Genomic DNA, 23,734 nt, shown 5'->3' with positions numbered 1-23,734 from the left:
TTCCAGTCCTGAAATGGACCAGTCAAAGTACAGTTGGGATGGAATACATGTAGTCCTTGCTCAACCACCACAGTTGAGACTGGAATTTCAGTTGCTAAGCAAAGAGATCATTAAATGAATCCAACCCGATTTTACAACCTTTTTTGCAGCAGTCATTAAGCAAATCACTGTGGTTGTTAAGCGAACCATGTGGTCATTAAGCAAATCACGCAGTTCCCCATTGATTTTGCTCAATGGGGAACTGCGTCGAAAACAGTGATCATGTGACCATGGGATGCTGCAAAGGTCGTAAATGCAAACTGGTTGCCAAGCGCCCAAACCGTGATATGACTCTGGGGATGCTGAGATGGTCTTAAGTGTGAGTACTGGTTGTAAGTTGGCTTTTTCAGCACTGTCGTAAGTCTGAACTAAACAAATGGTCATTAAGTGAGGACTACTTGTAGGTTGCTTGGGGATGAATGTTCTGCTATCTACCATTTTTGCCCAAACGGTATTATTCTTCCTCAACCAAGCGCTGGATGCAAAAATCCAGTCTGGGTCAGTTTTTCTCAACTGTGGCAACCTGAAGATGTGTGGACTTCAACTCTCAGAATTCCCCAGAATTCTGGGAGTTGAAGTCCACATGTCTTAAAGCGCGCTGGCTGGGGAATTCTGGGAGTTGAAGTCCACATGTCTTAAAGCGCGCTGGCTGGGGAATTCTGGGAGATGAAGTCCACATGTCTTAAAGCGCGCTGGCTGGGGAATTCTGGGAGATGAAGTCCACATGTCTTAAAGCGCGCTGGCTGGGGACTTCTGGGAGTTGAAGTCCACATGTCTTAAAGCGCGCTGGCTGGGGAATTCTGGGAGATGGTCCACATGTCTTAAAGCGCGCTGGCTGGGGAATTCTGGGAGATGAAGTCCACATGTCTTAAAGCGCGCTGGCTGGGGAATTCTGGGAGTTGAAGTCCACATGTCTTAAAGCGCGCTGGCTGGGGAATTCTGGGAGTTGAAGTCCACATGTCTTAAAGCGCGCTGGCTGGGGAATTCTGGGAGATGAAGTCCACATGTCTTAAAGCGCGCTGGCTGGGGAATTCTGGGCGATGAAGTCCACATGTCTTAAAGCGCGCTGGCTGGGGAATTCTGGGAGTTGAAGTCCACATGTCTTAAAGCGCGCTGGCTGGGGAATTCTGGGAGTTGAAGTCCACACATCTTCAAGTTGCCTAGGTTGAGACACACTGGTCTGGGTGCTCAAACTGGCCAGCAGGGTAACACTCCCATGCAGGTCTCTGGACTGGCCCCAAGAGTGTGTGAATGTAATTTCAGTGGGTCCCACCCCCCTACAAAAAAGGATGATCCTATTTTCTTTCTGGTTTCCATTGCTTTCTCCAACACAGAAGGAGGAAGTAAAGCATCTACCCCCCCTTCTCTCTTTCATTCAGCTTCAAGTTCTCCAATGTAGAATTTAATTTTTTTTTTGCTTGATTTATATCTGTAATTTAGATTTCATTTATATCTATAATCTCTCCTACTGTGACCATACGTCATTTCTCCTACTCCCAGGGCAAGAGCAGCAATTAAAAAAAGAAAAGGGATCCAATGCTACACATTTTGTGGAGGATGGGAAGCAAATAATCACCCCAAAATGCATGGCCCCTTTTATGTTTTTTATCCCCCAAGCCGAGAGAAAAATAAAAGATATAAAGCATCTCACTTTGAAACCTAATAGCTGTCAAGTAAGGATGGCTTAGATCTTCAGCGGCATGGAATACCAAGGATTTGGCATCTCTCTTGCCCTCAAAACTTTCCCACCAGCAGGGATTGCCCTGAAACAATTCAGACCCCCATACTATTAAGATGGTAAAGGTTAAAAAAAATATATAATGCTTTTTACATTGATTTGGAAATAGACTTCCACATCTGGAGAGACAACCCCGTCACATCCGAAGCACCAACTGAATTTTTTAGTCCCTTTGCAAACTCAAGGCATTACAGTCCCCCAGATTGTTATATCCAACGATGCTAACTGAGAATTCTGGAAATTTGGAATAAATACATGAGGAAGGTGCTGGGAAAGCTGAATTAAGCCACGGAGGTAAGATTATAAAAAATATTGTAACCAGGGAAGTTTCATAGTTGATGTGCCTTGGAAAATTCTGCACCTGGACAGAAAGAAAAAGAGGATGACCTTTCTTCTTGGCACACAGTCGGGGTTTGCGTATCTTCTTAAACCATGGTTTAACCATGGTTTAGTCAATAGCTGGCAGATGTCCCCAAACCACAGGTGATAAGATTTAGATCCAGAGAACTGGGAATGAAAGCATGTAGTTGCTAACCCCACCAGGCAAATAAACTTTTGTTCTAGCAAAGTGGGGCTCTGCAAAGGACTCGCGCTTTTATGAAGGGGAACTACTTTGGATTTAGTTTTACAGGTAGTCCTCGGCTTACGACCATTTAACGACCGAAGATAAGACGGTGCTGAAAAAACTGACTTGCGACCAGTCCTCGCACTTACAACCATTGCAGCATCCCAGGGTCACATGATCGCCATTTGTGACCTTTCCAGAGGGATATTAATGACTTAGGGCAAAAAGGTCGTAAAATCAGGCATGACTCACTTAACGACCACACCGTTTAGTGATGGAAGTTCCGGTGCCAATTGTGGTCATAAGTCAAGGACTACCTGTACTTTCGTGGTGTGCTGTCCCAGAAGTTAGACAAAAGCATTCTCTTTACCAGAGTGTGAGGGGCATTTTATGGGCCATTTGTCAATGGCTGATAACGAGGCTTTCAATTTTTATTGTTGCAAGTGATTGGCGCAGAAAAACAAAATCTTAAGGACAAATCTGGATATTTTCCCTTTTTCTGATGAGATTCCTGCTTTCTGCTAGGCATTTCATTGGCCACACTTCTTGCAAGTTTGCCTAATTAAAAGCGAATGGTTGCATCCAGGCTGGCAGATCTTTTGACAAAGGACTGTTTTAGACAGCATCTCTTCCCAAAGGGACCTTTGGTGCTTGTAGGCCTGATTATTGCAATGGGGCAACATGCGGCTAGGGAATTCTGGGAGTTGAAACCCACACAGCTTGACGTTGCCAAGGTTGAGAGCTAATGCCTTGCTGTATCGGCACCTTTTTACATCAGTGATTTCTGCTCTGCATTCCCAACCGGAGTTTGAGGCGCACCCAGTTGTCTTCCCAGGCACAGCTGGCTCAACCTGGCTCGTTGTGAAAACCACCCAGGTTGAGCCCTTGGGATGGGCCTGCCTATGGTGCCAGCGTGCATTCAGCACAATGAGAACTGGGGGTGGGGTGGGGGGTGGGGGACACTTGTTTCTGCCACACGGATGAGTGGGGGGAAAGACCCAGCTTTGTGGGGGAGGCCTCTCCCCAGCTTAGCAAATATATACACCTTGCAGGGTCACTCAAGCTTTAAAGCAACCGGAAGCTTAGGAAAACACTTCCATTCTCTTAAATCAGGGCCTTTCCAACATGTCTTGCAAGAAAAGCCGAGACCTGGGTACACTAACCCTGTGTGCACCAGCAAGAACAGGCCAAGAGGCACTTTGAAACGCAGTCCTGGACAAGCCGTATCTGGTTGATCTCGGAAGCTGAGCAGGCTTGACTGTGGTTAGTTTGTGTGAATTCCAGGAGTGGCAAGCAGAGCGGCCAGTTGAAAGCACGCTGCCAAAATTGGGGTGTGGAATTGAGCTTGACTCACCTCAAGGACGCCATGCAGTGTGCAAATTCAAGTTGCTCGTCCTTTGCCACAACTTGAAGAGGGGTGGACTCCAACTCCTAGAATTCCCCAGCCAGCATATGCTGGCTGGGGAATTCTGGGAGGTGAAGTCCACCCGTCTTCAAGTTGCTGAGTTTGAGAAACCATTCTATGCAATTCTCACAATTGCCTATGCATGCCTGAACCCCGCTCCCCCCATTGTAATAAATACTTGTGAACAATCCTATGACCTCACAACAGCCCAGGCAAATACCCAACTGGAGATGATGAGAGAAGCCATTTAATCACGTTTGAGAACATTATTGCTTTCTCCTCCTTCAGGTGGAAGTATTTCTGGCTCTCTCACACACTGGTGCTTCTACACAGCTGTTACTCAGCTGGCTCGGGCACCCTCTTGCATGTTTCTGTGGTTTCAGAGGCGCTCAACAGCATCCCTTCCCAAGCTTGTGGAGACAGGGCTTTATCTGAATGGGGATCGAGATGCTCCTAACCAGGCAAAAGAATGTAATAATCCTCTAGGGATTACACTTCTTTGGAGCCCAGGATCCTGCTCCCTTCTGGGAGTTCAGAGGCTTGTGAAATTAGATTTCTCTCTTTTCTACCAGCAGCTCAGAATGGAATACATAAGCACCCTTCTTCTGACTCTTCTCCACCACTGACCTAAAAGCCTCCAGGGAGCCTCCGTGGCTGGGGAATTGGGAGGGGGGAGGCAGGAGCAGAATCAGGGTCTTCCTACCCGTCTGGCACTTCCCCACCCGAGTGCCTTGGCTCTGGGACTGATCCAGCTAGACAGGGAGCTTCTGTGGACAAGAGGGGACAAATCCTGGGTCTCCACATTCCCAGTCCACCTCCCCACTGGCCCTTAGAGAAGAGGCCGGTTTGCATGGACAACAGGGTCAGGAAGGCACTTCAGCTGAAGACTGAAGCTAGCCGAGCATCAACCATTCTGCATCGCAGCCAATGGGAACCATCAGAAGCTGCGGCTGGCGAACCCTCTCACTCCACCCAGCGCTCACCTTGCTTCACGGTGTGGCTCCAGCCCAGCTTCACCAGGAGACCACAGACAAGACCTCAACCGTGGGAGAAGCTAACACACACGATGGCGCTACTCGGTATTAAGCGCCTGCGTGACAGACCCCGGCATGAGAGAACAGGCAAAACCCCAAACCTCGGAGGAATAGTTAAGAGACTTTTATTCTAATAGCTTTAATTACAGTGCTCGTTTGTTGAAATGATAACTGAAAACAAGTATACAAAACAGTTGATTACTGTATTGAAAGCAAATAAGGAGATTTTCCACAACACTAAACAAACCAGTTCTGATAGTTCCTCAAGGTAAAGTTTAAACAGCTCCAGCTTCTTCAGTGTTTTATCAAAATACAAAAGGAGGGGGGAAAAAAAGTTAAGAGGTCTTCTTCGATGGCAAATCTGAACCTTGCAGTATGAGGGATGCAAAGGGTTTTCTCACACACACAGATGTGGGATTGTTCCGAAAATGGAATCCGATGCTTCTGGAATGGAATGCAATTCCAAACTCTCAGGCTTCCGTATTTCCCCCCAGATGCAACAACAGAAGGCTCAGGCGGCGTTTCTTATTTAAGTACAGTACTTGCTGATGGCAGAGCTGAGGACTGCTGCGGGCTGATTTCCGTGCAAGAGACTCGTCTTCGGAATAATGCTACGCTGGAGAAGTCCAAGGATTTCGGGAGAAGCTGCACTCCCCAACAACCACAGAAAACATGACGATGGGACCCGCGCACGGGAGGGAAGAAAAGCGTTCTTGGCCAAATCTAAGGGAGAGTTAAAGGGCTACAATGGGTCCTGCGGGCCAGTTTCTCTTTAATCGGTGGCCTCAACTGACTTCACTCTCACGCTGGGGAAAGCCTCACATTCGCATAAAAACACAAAGGTTGTCAAGCACAGGAAAGACCCAGAATGCTGCTCATTCTATGATCTGTAACAAGTTAAACTGCTGGTATTCTTCAAGTTGTCGCAGAAATCACAAAGGGTATTGTGTTCAAGTGTTTCAGCTTTCCTCTTTCCGTTCCTTCGCCCCCCCACCCCCGTTTTCTTGAAACTCATCCCCAGGCTAAAAAACAGGCACGAAATCTGGCCTCTGCCCAGATCTCCAAGCCAAGAGGGAGCGTATTTGGTTCTAGTTCACACAGCACCAGATTCCTGGCAACCTTCTTCTGAATCCACTTAAAATCCCTTTCCCAGTACTAAACCGCGAGTTGATTTTTCTTTATAATAAAAAAGCCGAGTAATATTGCATAGGAGTACCAGAAACTGCCTCATGGGAAACAAGAACTATTTACATTAAATAAGAAACCTAAACTGTTTTCGGGCTTGGTTTTGCCACATGTACAGCATGGTGAAGGACATCCTGTGACAAGAGATATGAAAACAGTTTCCGGCACTCAATACTACAAAGTAGCATGGTTTGCCACATTAGAATAAAGCGAGGAGGAGGAGGAAGAAGAGGAGGAAGAGGAGGAGGAGGAGGAGGAGGGGTGGAGAAAAGAGGAATATTTTAGGGCTTCATTTCTGGTTTCGGAGCTGATTGGACAACCAGTCCAGTCCTTCATAGAGACCATCACCACTGGTGGCACAGGTGGCCTGGATGTACCAGTTTCTGTGGCGGAGAGAATGCAATCCTAATTTGTCTGTGATTTCTGCGGCATTCATTGCATTCGGCAGGTCCTGGAAATGGAAGCAACTTGCTTTAGAAAAGGCATTTTTTCCCATCACAGCCACACAGGAAAGACTCATATGCTATAACCCAAGTCCTCCTCAGAAAGGAGGCAGAAGAAAAAGACCTGCATTTTATAATCCAGTGACAGGCTTTACACCTACCATTGTCCTAACAGATGAGGAGTAGTTCTCTAGTGTTTATTGCTGCTACATAAACAGAATCCTAACAAACTGAAGAAGCGTGGGAAAAACCCAGAGATATAAACCCCAAAGGCTAAGGCGGGCCTGATCTGTGTCTCTCTGAATGGCTGCCCAATTCCTCCGTGCTGCGCATGCGCTTGACAGCCTGGATGGGAGCCCCTTCCTGCTCACCATCCTCACTCATGACAACCATTCCCCTATGACATTTAATGGCAGCAGGGGCACTGGCCGGGTGTGGTCAATGAAGTGAAGATGGCAGCTGCAACCATGTCATTGAAGCTTTGCCCATTTCTGATGCCCAGTGAGCTTTAAAAACAGGCAAAGCTTCTATTGCACCACCACAAACAGCCTTTTGATGTTTTTGACCATACCCGGTGGACACCCCTGAACACTAAGCTAAAATTCTGCATGGTAACAGCAAAACATATAGATGCAAAACACCTCTTAAACTACACCTGGGGAAAAACCCTCAAATGTGATTCTCAATGGGAAAGCAGGTAAAAGTTACCTGTGTTATTTCTCAATATGGTGGAAATGACAGGTTTTCACATCTTTCCACTTAGGAACTGTGAAGATTCTGAACTCTGGGGAGTGACTTCTCTTCTGAAGCCACTAAAAGTACCTATTTTTATTTCTGAATTAGGGCATTCAGGAGACCTTGCGTGAAGAACTCTTCCAACTGCTGTGGGCCCAGAGTGCTATTAAGCGCAGGCTGCTTCACACTGGCATGGAAGTAAAGCCAAGCTGGGCAGTAACTGATACGGCTTTTAAGTGAACCAGAAAAAAATGGCAGCATTCCAGCAGGAAATGAGGTACAAACCTAGGCTGACAACTGCATGAAAGCGTTTCTTTCTTTTTAAAATGAAGGCGCAAGACGGTCGTGGCCTCCTTCTAAGGATGGGCAAGCTCTTTTGGGGCCCCACACCTCACCCCCAGAGAGGCAGAGCAAAACGTAAAGTATAATGAAAATCCTTAACTATTAATTTGGCACCACACACTAGATAAACAAACAAACGTCAGGGAATAAAAAGCTACTCGGCTATTTAGGTTTTTGTCCTATCAATAAGGAATACTTAAAATACTTAAGCATTCCAATTTTATGGCAAATTCATCAAGGACGTATGATCTGGCCCAGGGCCTGGCTGAAGAACCACAGCGTTCCTGAAGCCCTCCCGCCCTGGGATGGAGCGAATTATTTTTTTCAGGGTTGCTCCTAAAGAGTAACAGAGAGCAGACCTGGATCAGAGGCAACTGCCACCGTGTGTAAAAAAGGTGCAGATGTTGACTGTACAGTCATGGCTGCCATTTTGACTTTCCTGACTGCCCCTACCCTGAGGACACCTGTGTCCCGGATGGAAGACGGGCAGGGCTAAAGGCTGCTGCAATTTAGTGCCTCCCTGCTGAACCTCTGAGGCGTAAAATGAGGACTAGGACAAAGCTTGGGGGAGGCAACGCACTTCAATCCGCCCACTTGTCTTACAGCACAAATGTGTTCATTTTAAGATAAAAAGCATAGCAATTTTTTAATTGAGGGGTGTCTGGGAAAATCTCATTGTAGTCACAGGAAGACTGGTTCTTTCTGTTGTCATTATCACAAAGTGTAAGAATTTCAAGTATTTTCTTAGATCTGTTAGGTCAGCTTCCTGTGACGCAATCATTTCCAATGCCACATGAAGCAACTACTGAAAAACAGCAAGACCCCTCTGGGATTCCACCGAGGCTGCACTGGCTGATGCAGCAGTCACTTATAAAGCCCCCTTTGGCCCAGGGCCTGGGTATCTGCAGGACCGTCTGTCTCCAGTTATCTCTGCCCATCCTGTAAGATCCAGCTTGGCTGGCATGCCCTGGGGCCTATCAGTTAAGCAGAGTTACCTCGTGGGATCCGGGAGACATGCCTTCCCTCACAGCACTTGCCCCATGGAAAAGCCCCCTCCCCACAATTTGGTTGGTCCCCACCCCGCTGACCTTTAGGAAGATCCTGAAGCCGTGGTTCTTCCCCCAAGCACTGGGCTGGTTATAAGTGTATGAGTTGTGTGTCTGGACCCAGTACGGTCTATTTCATTATTTTATCATTTTCCTTTTTATCTGATTGGTATAACCCTAGTTAGCCTGGTATGGTGGGCAACCATATAAACTGAATGAATCAACTACAAACAAATATTTTTTATTTTATTTTTTTATCCTGCCTTTTATTATTTTTACAACTAACGCAAGGCAGGGAACATACCTAATGCTCCTTCCTCCTCCTATTTTCCCCACAACAACCACCCTGTGAGGTGGGCTGGGCTGTGAGAGTTTGACTGGCCCAAGGTCACCCAGCCGGCTTTCGTGCCTCAGGCGGGACGAGAACTCTCAGTCTCCTGGTTTCTAGCCCGGCACCTTAACCACTAGGCCAATATTGCCCATCACTTTGCTGTAGCTCAACTAATGGGCCACAGATCACATATTTTGCTTCCTTGAGTTATCAGAACATGCCCACCGCTATTTTTTTCATCATCACAAAACAAGCGGGTGGGGAGATCTCTAAAACAAGAAGACTGGGCAACAACTGGAAGGCCGAGGGCTCCCTAGGGGCAATCTTTTCACACATACCTGTTTGTTAGCGAACACTAAAAGGACAGCGTCTCTGAGCTCATCTTCTGCCAACATTCTCATGAGTTCTTCTCTGGCCTCGTTGACTCTCTCCCTGTCATTACTGTCAACCACAAAGATCAAACCTACAAGGAAATAGCAATTGTTAACTACGAATGTGCCAGGGATTCTAACATGCAGCCATCTAGACCAGTGTTTCTCAACCTTGGCCGCTGTAAAATGTGTGGACTTCAACTCCCAGAATTCCCCAGCCAGCCATGCTGGCTGGGGAATTCTGGGACTTGAAGCCCACACATTTTACAGTGGCCAAGGTTGAGAAACACTGGTCTAGGTGAGCAATGGGGATTTTGGTGGTCTTCATCCATTGGTGAAAACTGTTAATATTTTTATAATTTAAATCTTGGTAAGTACATACACAGAGAGAAGCATACTGCCACATTAAGCTTTATGGCAATACAAAATTGGCTTCAGGGTGTTTGTAAATATAATCTACATGCATCTTAATCCAATTTCCTTTGATTACTGGGTCTAAGCTAGTCATACAAGAGCTTAAAGGCAGTAAACTCTGCAAGGGTGTAATTTACTCTGTTTAAATACTGAATTTGATCGAGTCAAGGGAACCACATCACAGAGAGCGATCTTCTGGATTTGCTTCAAAAATCTAGCATGCTATAGTATCAGTCTCACTCGGAAGAATTCCGGGCTTTGGGAAATGAAAATATAGAAGGATAAACAGGGCTTCTTTAGATAAAACTGGAAATCTGAAGAAAGGGAAATGTTAAAATGTTAACAAACGATCAGCGAGATACTGTGTGATAAGGCTATGGACAAAGCCGTTAAGACCAACAATTCTGAGTAGAAACAATTTCACAATGCAGAACAGAATAGCATATTCTCCCCCCACTTTTTTTTGCATTCATCTGAGATGAGCATCACTGCTCAAATTTCTACCAGCAACATGCCGATGTGGTTAACCTGCTGGTAAAGTGACTAAAATGCCACCCTGAAAGGGGTTCTGATACCAGCATGAGAGGGAGGGAAGGAAAAAAAAGGAAATAAATGGAACTACCAACTGGATTTTTTTTTGTATAAACTTCCAGTGACATGCAGATAAGAAGCTGAAAGACATTACAAATACCTCTGTATAACAGTAATGCTGCACTTAACTTTACCCTCTCGACACCAAATGAACAACAATCCTTCTATTTTCTTTCTCTGATTTAGCAGGAGAAAAGTCAGAGTTTAATATTTTGATGCAGAAAACCAAATTAAGCAAAGGCTGCTAGAGTGCCAGGCACAAAAGGTCACCTAAGTTCATGGCAAAGGTAGAATGTGGATTAGTCTTCCTCCCGGTCTATGGCTCTTCTGGGTATATTAAACCATCTATTTTCTTAACCTGCATTTGTATTTTAACAGGCTACATGAATCCACCAGCCACTGAGTCAGAGCCCTGACCTGTTTAATTCAGCAACTTCAGGGGGGAAAAGCTGGCTCTCCTAACAGCAAAGCAGAACCTCTTCAATTCCAGCTCGTACAGCAAATACTGAGGGGTGCTGGGAGTTGTAGTTGAGCCACACCCACAGGGCCAAGTTCATTCTAGGCCTGCTCAGGGAAGTCAGAGACTGAAGCCAAGATTCTAGGCTTGCTCTGAATGATGGAACGGGAGAGGCCATTTGCCGAAAACGAACAAATAGACAGACATAATTTGAATCGCAGTCGCAGATTTTATCATAATGGTGAATGAATTCAGCTAAGGCAGCTCAGACAGAAGGGTGTTATCTAGATCCCAAGACTGTAACAGAATTCTTTGGGACATGGAAAGCATAATCCGTAACAACCAAACCTGATTCAGGCAGCTCACAAGATTCTCTGGTGCTAACAGTGTAGTTCTGGTGCAACTTAATGACTCTTGGCAACAGGTCAGCATCTAAGTGGGGTCTTATTTATAAACGGAAACAGTATGGGGATCTTACAGGGGAAAAAAAAAACTTACCTTGTGTATTTTGGAAATAATGGCGCCAGAGCGGTCTGATCTTATCCTGTCCACCAACATCCCACACTGTGAAGCTAATATTCTTGTATTCTACTGTTTCTACATTGAAACCTAAACAGTTACGGTGGGAGAGAATGTGCTCAGTTAATAGGGGAAAGACTTGTCCATAGAACAGAAGATGCTGTCAATCACACGTGCTCTTCAACAGCCCCCCTCCTTGCCAGCCGAACACTAAGGTGGTAAGAAGCACATTTAATGAGCAAATCTCACAGTTGGTAAGAAGAATATACCCTAGCCTTTCCTTCCCCATATATATTTTACAATTGGTGTTAAAAAGCTAGACATATAGTGTAATATCAAAGAACTCTAAGGGTGAGGGGAACTCGGAGGTCTTCTAGTCTAACCCTTTGTCCAGGGCAGGAATCTTCAGACCATCTCAGGCAAGTGGCTGTTCAGTCTTTGTTTGAGAACTCCCAAGGACGATGCACTGATGACTCCAGGAGGTAAGCTGCGCCACTGATGATGGTGTTTTTATCCCACCTTTATACAAATCGGTAACTCAAGGCAGTGAACGTACCTCCTGCTTCCTCCCTATTTTCCCCACAACCACTGTGAGGTGGGTTGGGCTGAGAGAGAGGGCCTGGTCCAAAGTCACCCAGCCGGCTCTCATGCCTAAGGCAGGACTAGAACTCTCCTACCACGCCTGATTGGCTCTTGGGCTGAGAGGGAGGGACTGGCCCAAGGGCACCCAGCCGGCTCTCATGCCTAAGGCAGGACTAGAACTCTCCTACCACGCCTGATTGGCTCTTGGGCTGAGAGGGAGGGCCTGGCCCAAGGTCACCCAGCCGGCTTTCACGCCTAAGGCGGGACTAGAAGTCACAGTCTCCTGGTTTCTAGGCCACCACTTCCACCACCACACCAAACTGGCTCTCTGGAAACAGAGAAGGATTAGCCTTTATGGTCCAAGGAGTGGACTGCTAGATTTTAATTTACCAAATGTAAAATGTACCAAATGTGCCATACAGGGAACTAACGATCAACATAATGTTCATACTTATTTCATTTCAAGCGCAGTTAATTAACTGAAGGCAGTCTAAAAGGAAAACACTTTTAGATATTATTAAACCTGCGGCATCTGCACTCAAGAAGCATCAGACAACCCCAGACCTGCCTTTTAAAACAAAAGCAGAATATTCTAGACTTTAGAATATAGTAGAAAAGTAGTCTATTTCAGACTTTATTCAAACAAGAACTGAATGAGTGTTCCTACATAGTTTTCCTTGAAGGTTTGAGCATTGTTAAATTTCTTTAACAGGGACACTACAAGGAGTGCATGGAAAGAAATGCCGTGAGATCTTGACATTTTATCTCACTCGCTTGAAGGCCAGTATGTAATAGGTCCGCAACATGGAACTTCCTTCAGTTCAAGCAGTTCTCAAAGTGCAGCACAGAGGGAGCAAGGCCTTTGCTACTTCTCATCAAAGCAACCTATACAGGCTACTCTTAATTCTTTTTCCCGCAGGTGCTACACTGAGCAGAACACACTCATAAGCCTTCACTTGATTTTAAACCTACCACTTAGTTCCAATTAAAAGTTGCCCGAGTTCTTACCTATAGTAGGGATGGTAGTTACTATTTCACCCAGTTTAAGCTTGTACAAGATAGTAGTTTTTCCTGCAGCATCCAGCCCAACCATAAGTATGCGCATTTCTTTTTTGCCGAAGAGGCCCTTGAAAAGGTTTGCAAAAATATTTCCCATGTTTGAGGATGATGTTCACCCACTGGCCAAGAAAATCTAGGAAACAAAGGGATTCAAGACAATTAGCTCAGTAAAACAGCATGATCATACCCAGCCCCAAACATATATATATATATATATCAAAAGCCCTCTTGAACGGAGGGGGATTTATTTCTCGTGTGAGCATTCATAGTCAGTTCATGGCAATGGAGATCCAAAGCAACATAAAAGTTGAGCATGAGCAGCTTAGAAGGCAGTAGTTATGTGAGTTAAATAGCCAAGTACACGCTAAGAGAGCAACAGGTATTTTCATCACAAGACAAAAAAGTTTTAGCAGCAGGCCAGCAGTTTGCTCCAGTACACAATTTTTGTAATGACCACACGGACTAGAAAAACGACAGTAAAATGGTCAAAATACCTAAGGTAGGGGTGTGAAAGCCATGCTACTCCAAAAAGACAGAACAGATCATGTGAAGCTCATTGACTGTAATTATGTCTATTCATACAAACACCCACACGCTTCGATTCAGTTGCTTAGCCAAAGAAAGGAAGAGAAGGCTTCAACACAGCAAAGGAGCGTAAAAGTAATTCTAAGACCTCTGCACCTTTTCCTGTTGCCTAAACGATAGAAACAGCAGCCAGGGCAAACCACCATGGATTTGTGGCAGAATGCTATTCAATGCTAATCGTACTCAATTAGAACAAAACATGCCAGGAATCGAGTATTGTTAACAGGAGCATTAACCAGATGATTACATTAAATTTTCCTTAATGAAAATAATCTCTATCACACTATGCACTCATTCTCCCCCTGTGAAACTGAGCCCTGCTTGATAAACTCTGAGTTGGCAGAACCCAATCTGAACAGTACGATTCTCTGAAAGAAGACTGTTCAAAATTCTAGAGCCCGAGCATCATTGGATGCCGAGCTAACAATGCTCCTGGGATTCTCCACTTCATTCTACTTACATCAGGACCAAAGATGACGCTGTTAGGAGAGAACATGTTTCTACTCAGCCAAACTTGGCAGAGAAGAAACGCAGCTGGCCGCCAGCTGATTCCTCGGAGACGCCCCTTAGTTTTAGTATGAAGTGCTGTGGATGTTGTGTGCGCTGTTTTAACTAGGACTGTCACCACAACTTGTCTAGGATCCTCCACCCCGAAGCACATGAAATTCTGGCTCAGCGATGTACTGCGACTGGCTGAACCTCAAAACGACTCTGGTTCATTCAAACAGATGTTTTCATCACGGCAGGATGAACCCGAACGTGCCCAAACCTTTTGTCAGCCACCCAGAATTTTGAGAGAAAGACAAAATTGCAAAATTGGATATTATCTGTGGAAGAGGAACTCCATTCGTGGGAAGGATTTGGGGGCTTGTGATAGATAGTGCTAACTCCCAATTATAGTGAACAGGTTAACCAAGTTATCCAACAAGTGATTTGGGGGCTGAAGTAATATTTTACGGGTGTGAGCTAGCAAGCTCTCCAGGAACGGAAAGTAATACATGAGTGCCTGCAGGAGGTTGAACAGAAAATACTGGATTTTCAAGTCCTTCTGCCTGTGCCAATGTGTGCTCTGCATCTATTACCCACACCTGTTCCATGCTATTTTCTGACATCTCTGCGCTGCACCGAGCACAAGATGAACAGATCACCTCTTCCCACATGACCTGAAGACTCACCCCTTCACCCCACAACTGCAGCTACTCTTGTGGAGCACCGAGGCCTCTTGGCTACAACCAGCATTACAAAAGGCCCACCGCAAAACAGATGGGTGCAAAGACGATAGGGGAGGAGATAATTGTAATTCTGAACCTATCTGTCTGTTTACTAAGTGAGGTTCTGCCAGAAACAATCAACACCGCCTATCAATTCTGTGATCAATATTAATTCAAAAAAATTTCACTGAAACAGAAAAACAGCTATAGACAGAGATAAAGCCAATTCCATTTTCTAGAGCAAGATTTGAATCCTGATCTCGAAATCATATAGGGAAAGAGGCACCACCTATTTTTGAAAGAAAGAAGACTTTTTCCTGAATTGTGGAAGCAGAGCCTGAATTGTCTGCATCCAAATGAAATGCCCAGCTGGGAAAATAACTCTGGCTGCCTTCGACTGATCTCAAAAATCTAAGCAGGACTAGATTGGATTTGTATTTAGACGGGACATTTCCAGGATGACCCAAACCCGTGAGCCCAACTGGGCACTCAAAAAGGATCCTGGAAGCTGACAGTGAACCCCTCCCGTCCTGGGTCAAGAAAACAACACGAAGGTGTCCATGAGGTCACCAGAAAAGAGGTCAGCCTGAAGGGGAATTTAGCTTTTACCTGTCTCTGCCAACCTCCAAAAGAAAGTTTCACTAAAACCTATTCTGAAAAAGGTGCGGAAGGAGGGAAAACAAGCGACTTCACGGTTTGTATGCAGCTGGGGGGTCTTCCTGGCCTCGCTGCTCCTGCTTGAAGAGCAGGTATCGGCTGTGGCCAGGAAGGCCTTTGCACCTGGTGCGCCCTCTCCTACATCAGGGGGCCCTTCGGACAGTCACTTGTGCCCCAGGCAGCTCTTGGCTTGACTAACGCAACATACTCTATATAAGGCTGCCCTTGAAGACCACCCAGATGCTCCAACTGGTCCAGAATGCGTGGCACAAGCAGTAATGGGCATACCTCAGCGTGCCAATTTAACACCTCTGCTTCACGAGCTACACTGGTTTCTGGTTTGCTTTTGGGGGCAATTCAAGATGCTGGCTGTCACCTACAAAGCCCTACGTGGCACTTGAGGGACCCCCGGCCTCCCATAGCACCTCCCCATCCGATTCGGTCCTGCAGGGTTGGCGCGTCCTGGCTTCTCTGATTAAACAATGGACCCCAGAAGTGCACCTTCCCTGCGGCAGTGCTGCTCTCTGGACTGAGCTTCCCCAAGGTCCGGATGGCCCCCACTCTGCTGCTGTTCAGAAGAGCTGCAAAGACCTGGCTCTTCACCCGGGCCTTTGGCAAGGGGGAGCAAGACCCCTCACTTCATTGCGCTTGCCTTCTCTTATCTGAAATTGGTTTTACTGTAATTTCTTGGTTTGTTGCGAGCTGCCCAGAATTATTGAGAGTTGGGTGGCATACAAGTTTACTAAATTATTACTCATGTATTGTTTTCATGAAAGTTGCATGTGCTCGCCAAGAGCGAAGCTCAACTTGAAAGTGATTTTTTATGTACAATGCACTCCAAATGTTGGGAAACAATAATGAAATGTCACGTAAGTAATCTCCCTGAATAATTGTGTCTGCTAAACTGTGTGAGAATTTAAGCTACGTAATTAAAGATATTTAGTCTAACTGCCTCTGGCTGTTTTATGATGGCTGCGGCCTTTAAGTTACAAATATGTGAACATTTGAACCCAAACTCTCTGGCTATACATTTTTACACATTTCAAAGAGATTACCATGAAGCAGATTCTAATTCTTAGCCACCACAAGAGCAAACTAAGCATAAAATTAACAGTGCATGGCAACCTTTGTTCGCTGACTGGAACTTTATGAAACAAGGGCAATAAAATATTACAAAGATGGTACTGAAACACAATTCACGACTATCTGGGAACAAGTATGGCTGAACTGCAGACCGGCTTTTCATTCACGATGAAAGATCACCAAATATCAAGCATGTTTTCACATGAGCTTTGAAGAGCATGCCCCATCATTTGTAACTGGGCAGCTGCAATATTTATCCTGAAAAGATTTTCCCAGACACTATATTTATGCTATTATAAGTTAATTAGGTCTACAGAGTATATTTACTCAGTACTTAGCGTGCCCCGTCATTATGGTGCTAATTTTCAAGGGACTTATTTGATGAACAGATTCTGAAAGGACAGAACCAAGTGCTTCCCTGCTATGTAACATAGCTTCCTATTTCCTTCCTTTCCCTGCCAGACTATCCTGGGCTGGGGTGGTGCAGAGGAGAAAAATGTTCTGCTGCTTCCTTTTTGTGTGGATCTCCCATTAACGCCCATTTCCAGGATCTGGCTTCACACCAAGTGGAACAGCTGCCCTTCCCCTCAAGAACCAAAGGTCTTTCGAAACCCATCACGCACCAGAGACTGCGTCCAGAGCACCCGCCCCACTAAGCCAGCTGCCTCACCCTCTTTCTTTCCAAGAGGAGAAACCATCTCTTTTCAACCATTCCACACCCTTTTGAAGAACACAGGAACAGCCACGATTCTAATCTTATTCTCTTCTGCAGGCTTGGCTCCTAAGCTCCAGGCTGTTACAGGCCCTCACATAGTCAACCTGGGAGAAGAAATTTTTCAGGACTTGAAAGCAGTTTATTAAATTTAACGCAGTGAGCATGCACTGTCTTGGGTTTTATATGCCAATCATAAACCCTCGAAGATCTGGCCCACTACTTATTGGGTAGCCAATACAGTGGTTTATTGCATGTAATCCGTGCACAGCTCAGCAAATGGCTGTCACATTCTGGACTAACCTTGACTTCTTGATCAATATCACATGCTATTGCTTAGGAGAATTCCCTCAGGGTTCACAGACAGAGTGACACTTCCACAGAGATTGCTTTGTGTTAAGTACGCATCCTAAACACACTGGACTACTCATGCAAAACCACCACAGCCTGTCCAATGCCTGAGATGTCACAAAACAAGCATTTATCTTGTTTACAGATGCCCATTCAGCACCCCATTAAAAACCATGGCTATGGTTTTTTCACTGCTTCAACTAAGAGAGTGCGGAAAGGCGTGGGGTTTAAGCGGAGAAATGTCCTTCCATATCTTGTCCCTCTTAAAGAAAAACCAACGGTGGGCGGACATTTATGATGCCTGAGAGGAAAATGCATCACAGGGAGGAGAAAGGATCTCTTCCAATGGGAACAAGTCCTCAGTTGCTCACACACTTCCCCCCCCCCCAACTACTGACAGCACACCTGAAGTAGTATTAGATTTGGAACAGGGAGAGATTTACTTCGACCAGTGGCAGAGGCCTCCCTTTCTTTCACACCCGGAACATCTGGTAAAAAGCCACCAATTTTCTTGCCAGTGCTACACGGCACTCGCAGTAACTTCCCACACCATCTACTCCACTGACAGAGGACAAGGCTTTTTACCTTCGAAATATTCTGAACTCAAAGCAGGCCATTCAACTCCTCTGGGTGTTTTCTGAGTGCGAAAGGAGCTCAAAACATTGAGTTCACACGTGGAACTTGAGTTGTTTCGAGCTTCAAATCTGAAAATTCTCACACTCAAGTATCCATTGCTGGGCATCACCCCCGTGTCTAGTTTAGCGTCTAATTCTAAATTAGCCCTCGATGTGATGTGATACTTTGATAACCAGCCCTTCAGCGCTGCTTCTGTATTTCTGCACTGGAACAGACTGCAGTACAGACTGCGAGAGTTAGCCGTGCTGCAGACTTACGAACTTGCCATGACTATTTGCAATACAGGTAGTCCTCGCTTAATGACCACAATTGGGACAGGGATTTCAGTTGCTAAGCAGTCATTAAGTGAATCTGACCAGGTTTCACCTTTTTTGCAGTGGCCGTTAAGCGAATCACCACGGGTGTTAAGTGAATCATGTGGTTTCCCATTAATTTTGCTTGCCAGAAGCCAGCCAGGAAAGTCGGAAATGGTGATCGCGTGACCATGGGATGCTGCGATAGTCGTAAAAGCAAACCGGTCGCCAAGCGCCCAAATTGTGATCATGTGACCGTGGGATGCGGTGACGGTTGTAAGTGTGAGGAGCAGTCATACGTTGCTTTTTTTCCAGCACCAGTGCAAGTCCGAACTGTCACTAAATGCACGGTTGTTAAGCAAGGACTACCTGTAGTGCAGTTGATACCATGTGGGTTAAACTGCCATACCTCAGAAGACAAATTCCCCCAATTGTTTGTGTGTCTAGTAGTAAAATCTAAAGAGAAGGTGCCTAGGTAAGCAAAGGGCACACATAATACTGTTTTACCTGGACATATTTTCTAGTTCTAAACTACTCAACTGTCAAGCTGAATTACTCATTAACTGGCTCAGCACATGCAAGCACAGGTGCCTTTTTACATGGTAGAGCGATTAAAAGTTGGAGGCAAACAAAATAGCGGTAACGTTTTGATGAAGACTTCATGGCAACAGGTGAACGAAAACATCAGTACAGCGGCACCTCAGTTCTCTGAAGAACTACTCAGAAATAAGAATCAGAACCAGGTTTTAGCACTCAGAAAGAAAACCGATGAATACAAAAAGTAGCTGCTATAATCGGAACTGTACTAGATCTCGCCTACCAGCTATAAAAAAGGGCTTGAATAGAAGCTGCTGTTACGTTTCAATTCACTCCAGGTGAGGTGCATGGAAATCTAATTATACGTTCACATTTCATCAGTAGCCGAGGAGACATAAGCTTCCCCATAAGAATTAAGGGCAGGAGTCCTAAGATATGTGAAGGTTTGTTAATATAGTACTGATTTTTCCCCCCTGCAGAATCTAGCCAAGGGTTACTTATGGATAAGCTTTCCCACATACAGTGCTTCGAATGTGAAGGGAAAGCGGTGATCTGAAGCAGAGGTTCTCATGTCACACAGACCTGCAACTGTGTCTTTCATGGGATCGTGTGGCTGAGAAAAAGACATAAGAAATGGCAGCACACGCTATGTGGACACCTTTTTACCTGTAGATCAGAAATGCTGGAAAGCCATAAAATAGATCTACAAAGATCTGCAAAATTAACCAAGCAAAGCTTCCCTGCAGCAGCCATGTGGTCAGGAAAAAAGACACAGCTGCTTTAACAAGCTATCGATGGGTGCTGCACTGAAGTTACTGTGAATTCCAAGCATCTCTTCCAAACAGGAAGCAGTGCACAGCCCTAGCAATTAATAACACAAAGACTGAAATGTTAAAAAAGCTGTCAGTCTGTTATTTTTTAAGCTGGAGGTGGAAATACATGAACGAATTCCACAAATCTGGGGCTGCACACCTCTCAATAAGGGGCAGAAGAGACTTCTAATACACCGACAGAATCACATGGGAAGTGGCTGGCCAAGATAGCAAGGTTCTGACCCACTTATATTTTAAATGCTAAAGCCATATATTAAATCAATTTAGCCAGAAACAAGCAGACAGCCAATGTTATTTGTACAAAACAGGTCTAACAAGTTCCACCTGCTTAGCACACCACCACCCCCAAACTCTGCTGCCATATTCAGGACCAACCAAAGCGTCCAGAGCACCTTTAAAGACAGCCCTATACATAGTGTGTTATAACGGCCTAACCGTGAAGTTTCCTTCCTTCAGCTTAGGCCACGACCACTAAAAACACAATTCATCAAAAACACTTTGGGCCACTGACGCTGGCTCTTGGAGCACCTCTGACCTGCACGCCGGCTCTTTAGAAGGAATGCAACTCCATCCAAGGCAACCTGTACCCCCACAAGACTTCTGCTGTGGTGCAGTTTCCGTTTGCTTGCCCTTGGACTCAACAGGCGACAGTTACCATGTTTAATTCAATCTTACTCAGCAAGAGAACTGAAACTCAGAAAGGTAGGTTATAAAGAACTGCAATTCATCAATTAACGAAATACCCATGCCACTGCTTACAAGTTCATTAATTACAAGGGGGGAAAAGCCCAATTGTTTCAAGTAAATAGTAATTAGTGCTTATAAATTTAACAGGGTTGATCATTTTTAACTAAACTTCAGAGGGTGACTGCAAGAAGATATCACACCTATCACATACACAGCATGTCAAGGGAAAGTCTTTTATTTTAAGCTTGAAGTAGGCACAGGGAGGGATGGAAACTAAACAGTGCTCCCCAATAGAGCTGGAAGGGGCGGGGTATGGATCAGAGATCCACCTTTAGGTGCAAGAGGTTCTCCAGACTCAAAGCATCCATCAGGCACCCAAAAGCTTGAACTTGCTTGAAGCCAGGAGAGTGAGATGGGGATATAATGGCTTGCTCTTGTAACTTGGGGCTGTCCTCCTGATTTAAAACAACAATAAATCCATTGTTGTACGGCAGGGCTCAGGAATTTATGCCTCCCTGATGAGGTTGCACACTGTAACTAATGCATTACGGCAAGCGTGAAGTGACCGCATCCAGGACTGGGGCAGTAATAGAATGGTTTATGGTTTGCTAATTTAATTTCAAAGGAAGATATAAATAGCATATAAATATGGAGATTGCAAAAAATGTCAGACATATCTGCATTAACGTAATTAGTTCCCAAGCCTGTTCCAGACAATTACACATTAAATCCCCAAACATACAAGACTAAGCAGTTGACGCCAGCCTACACGCCATGTGTTATCACGGGCTCATTTCACCGAGATGGTTGTAAGATGCGTCTAAAGCAACCAGTCAGAAGCAAATAGGTAAAGGAAATGCAGCAGCCCCTCAGATATTTTGATTCTTCATTTTGGCTGAAACTTACAGATGTGATCCAAATTATCTGGAAGATGCCAAATTGCACATCCTGAATTTACTATAGCAGCAGTATAATACTATCTTATTTGTCACCTATGATTGGCAGTATATAATATTCAAGTGTGCGTGCCCTATGCACATTCTTTAAGGAGAGCTACACAAAACAGGTTCCCTGTGTTGTAAAAAGGAAGTGCCAAAATCTCCAAATCTTTTAAGAGTGTAGATGATGATGATGATGATGATATAGAGTAGCAGAGAACTTTGTGAAGGAGGTAACTTCCACAAAACTGTGATGAATGAACAAGCAAGGAAAAGTCTACGCTGGGGAAAGAAAGGGGGGGGGGGAATGAAGCTGAGTAATTATTTGCTCCTGAACATTAGTTCCTGCATCTTGCTTATATTGCTCTCATGTCACCAAGTTAATGATGAAAACCTAAGCCAGCCAAAATCTAAGGTATGCCAGTGAACTACATCACCAAAAGATAGATGAGTTAGAAAATGCCACGGTCGAATTCACCGAGGAAAAAGCAATTTAGAAATGCCATTCCCCTTGGCATTGTTTCATTGTGAAACCTGGTCCTTAAACACAAAAATTAATGCTTAAAAGCAACTGCCCCCCTCATTATCTCAAGTATGTATGAAGGACATGCCATGACCACGTACTGGCAACAAGGGAAGCTATTTAACTCCTTTTCTCGAAAAAACAGTATCAGCCCAGAACGTAAGAGGATGAGACCTTCTCCAGCGCAGTGCAACCGGCTGGTCAGCAGAGACTAGCGGTATCAAGCTGGCCTGACGTTTCCTGGTATTTCAGGAAAAAGGAACTTGTGCAGTAAGTTACGGTGCCCGAGATGGCTTTCGCCCCCAGAACTATACTGTACTTGCCTGTGGGGCAAAGCTACAAACCCTGGAAGTGGGAACACCCAGGAAACAGCTTTTGGAAGACCCTTGCCAGGGCATGCAAATCCAGAGTTTTGAGTGTGATTTCCTCAACTGCGACGAAAGAGGAAGTTTGCTCCCCGACCACAATGTTCTTGAACCTCCCTGCCCTTGCGCAACTGTTTGTCCTGCGGATGAAATCACCAGCGGGTGACTAAGGAAGCAAAATCCCCACCCCGACCTTCCCATCTTCGGCCGAATTCCAGCCAAGGAAGGAAAAGAGACCCCCCAAAAACCCCCCCGGGCCAGCGGCCCTTCGGCCCCGTTTCCTGGTCACTCAGCCACGCCAAAGCGCCAGGACGGGGGCGGGAAGGAGGGACCCCCCCTCGGCAGGCGAGGGTAAAGGCCGGCGCTCCCTCAGGCCCGAGGCCGAGGCCCAGAAGGAGAGGATCCCCGCGCAGGCCCCGGAGCCCGCCAGCAGCGTCCGACTACTGTCCCGCTCTCCGTCCCCCCGCGAGGCGTGGTGTGGATGATGGGAGTGGTGGTACCACGCCTCTGGAGGAAGCCGGCGGGGGGGGAGCGGGCGAGCGCGGGGCAGGGCCGGCAGGCCACAGGAGGGGAGGGGAAGAGCCCCGGGTCGCCGACCCCGGCTGGGCCGGGAGAAGAGCGGGCGCCGGTGGGACTCTGCCCCGCCCGGCCCCGAGCTAGGCCCGGCCGCCTCCGCGCGGGCCGCGGGCGAAGGGCCGAGCCGGCTCGGCCCGGCCCAGCCCGGCCCAGCCCGCCGCGGGAGAGCGCGAGGGGGCCGCTGCTTACCGGGCGGCGTCGCGGGGTGCCTGGCTGCGGGGTCTCCGCCGTCGTCCTCCGGGCCCGCCGGGTGCTGCCTGCCTCTGGCCTTCGCCTTCCGCCTCCCTGCCGCCCGCCTGCCTCCCTCACTGCGCACAAGATGGCGGCTCCCGGCGGCCACGTCAGTGCCAAGGGCCCCGCAAAGCACGACGGGAAGCGAGGGGTGGGTTGGGTTTTTTTTTCCACCGCCCCCCGCCTCCCTTCTCTCCCGCACGCGGCCGAAAGGGGGAGGCAGGGCAGGGCGGGGCGGGAGGCGTGGCCAGGGCGAAGCGGCCCTGCGGGACAGCCGGGCAGCCGCAACAGCAGGAGGAGGAGGAGGAGGAGGACCTACCGTAGGAGCATGCGCACTCCGTCCCCGTCTCGCGCCCCACGGACCGTTAGAAAGAAAAAGGGGAGGGGCTGCGTGCCCTTTCCAAAGGCGCTGGAGGGAGTGGGGGGGGGAGTGCGCGCGGCCGAGCTCGGCCGTTGTGGGCGGGGCAGGTTCTGTATAGCGCGCGCGCTAGGAAAGGGGCGGGGCCTGCTTAGGCGCGCGCTAGAATTTGTGGCGGGAGGGGGAGCTTGACGCACCCGGGGTGGCCGCCCTAAATTGGGATGGGATTGAGATTGTAGGCGAGGAAAGCTTACTGAGCAGCAGCCCAGGCTTAACCGTGGTTTGCTTAACCATGGTTTGTT

At 46.6% G+C, this 23,734-nt stretch overlaps 1 protein-coding gene across 1 annotated transcript; it reads right to left on the bottom strand.

Annotated features, from left to right (window-relative positions):
- Positions 1–4,890: 4,890 nt before the first annotated feature.
- Positions 4,891–23,185, bottom strand: ARF1 (ADP ribosylation factor 1). The gene is made up of 5 exons (XM_063303280.1): positions 23,033–23,185; positions 12,806–12,989; positions 11,195–11,305; positions 9,202–9,326; positions 4,891–6,417 (listed from the first exon to the last, which is right to left on the bottom strand). The coding sequence occupies exons 2-5, from the start codon at positions 12,951–12,953 to the stop codon at positions 6,256–6,258; spliced, it is 546 nt and encodes a 181-aa protein (XP_063159350.1). The 5' UTR covers positions 12,954–12,989; positions 23,033–23,185; the 3' UTR covers positions 4,891–6,255.
- Positions 23,186–23,734: the final 549 nt, after the last annotated feature.

This window comes from Candoia aspera, chromosome 4 (assembly GCF_035149785.1).
Source record: "Candoia aspera isolate rCanAsp1 chromosome 4, rCanAsp1.hap2, whole genome shotgun sequence".
NCBI classification, from domain to species: domain Eukaryota; kingdom Metazoa; phylum Chordata; class Lepidosauria; order Squamata; family Boidae; genus Candoia; species Candoia aspera.
Note: the sequence above shows the minus strand (reverse complement) of the source record. Positions and strands in the feature narration are given on the sequence as shown.

Bases quoted from the DNA above. Each gene is read 5' to 3' on its own strand.
- ARF1 (XM_063303280.1), bottom strand. From the start codon at position 12,953: ATGGGAAATATTTTTGCAAACCTTTTCAAGGGCCTCTTCGGCAAAAAA. The intron at 11,306-12,805 runs GTAAGAACTCGG...GTAACTGTTTAG, and splicing joins AACTACCATCCCTACTATAG to GTTTCAATGTAGAAACAGTA. The intron at 9,327-11,194 runs GTAAGTTTTTTT...ATTTCCTTGTAG, and splicing joins TTATTTCCAAAATACACAAG to GTTTGATCTTTGTGGTTGAC.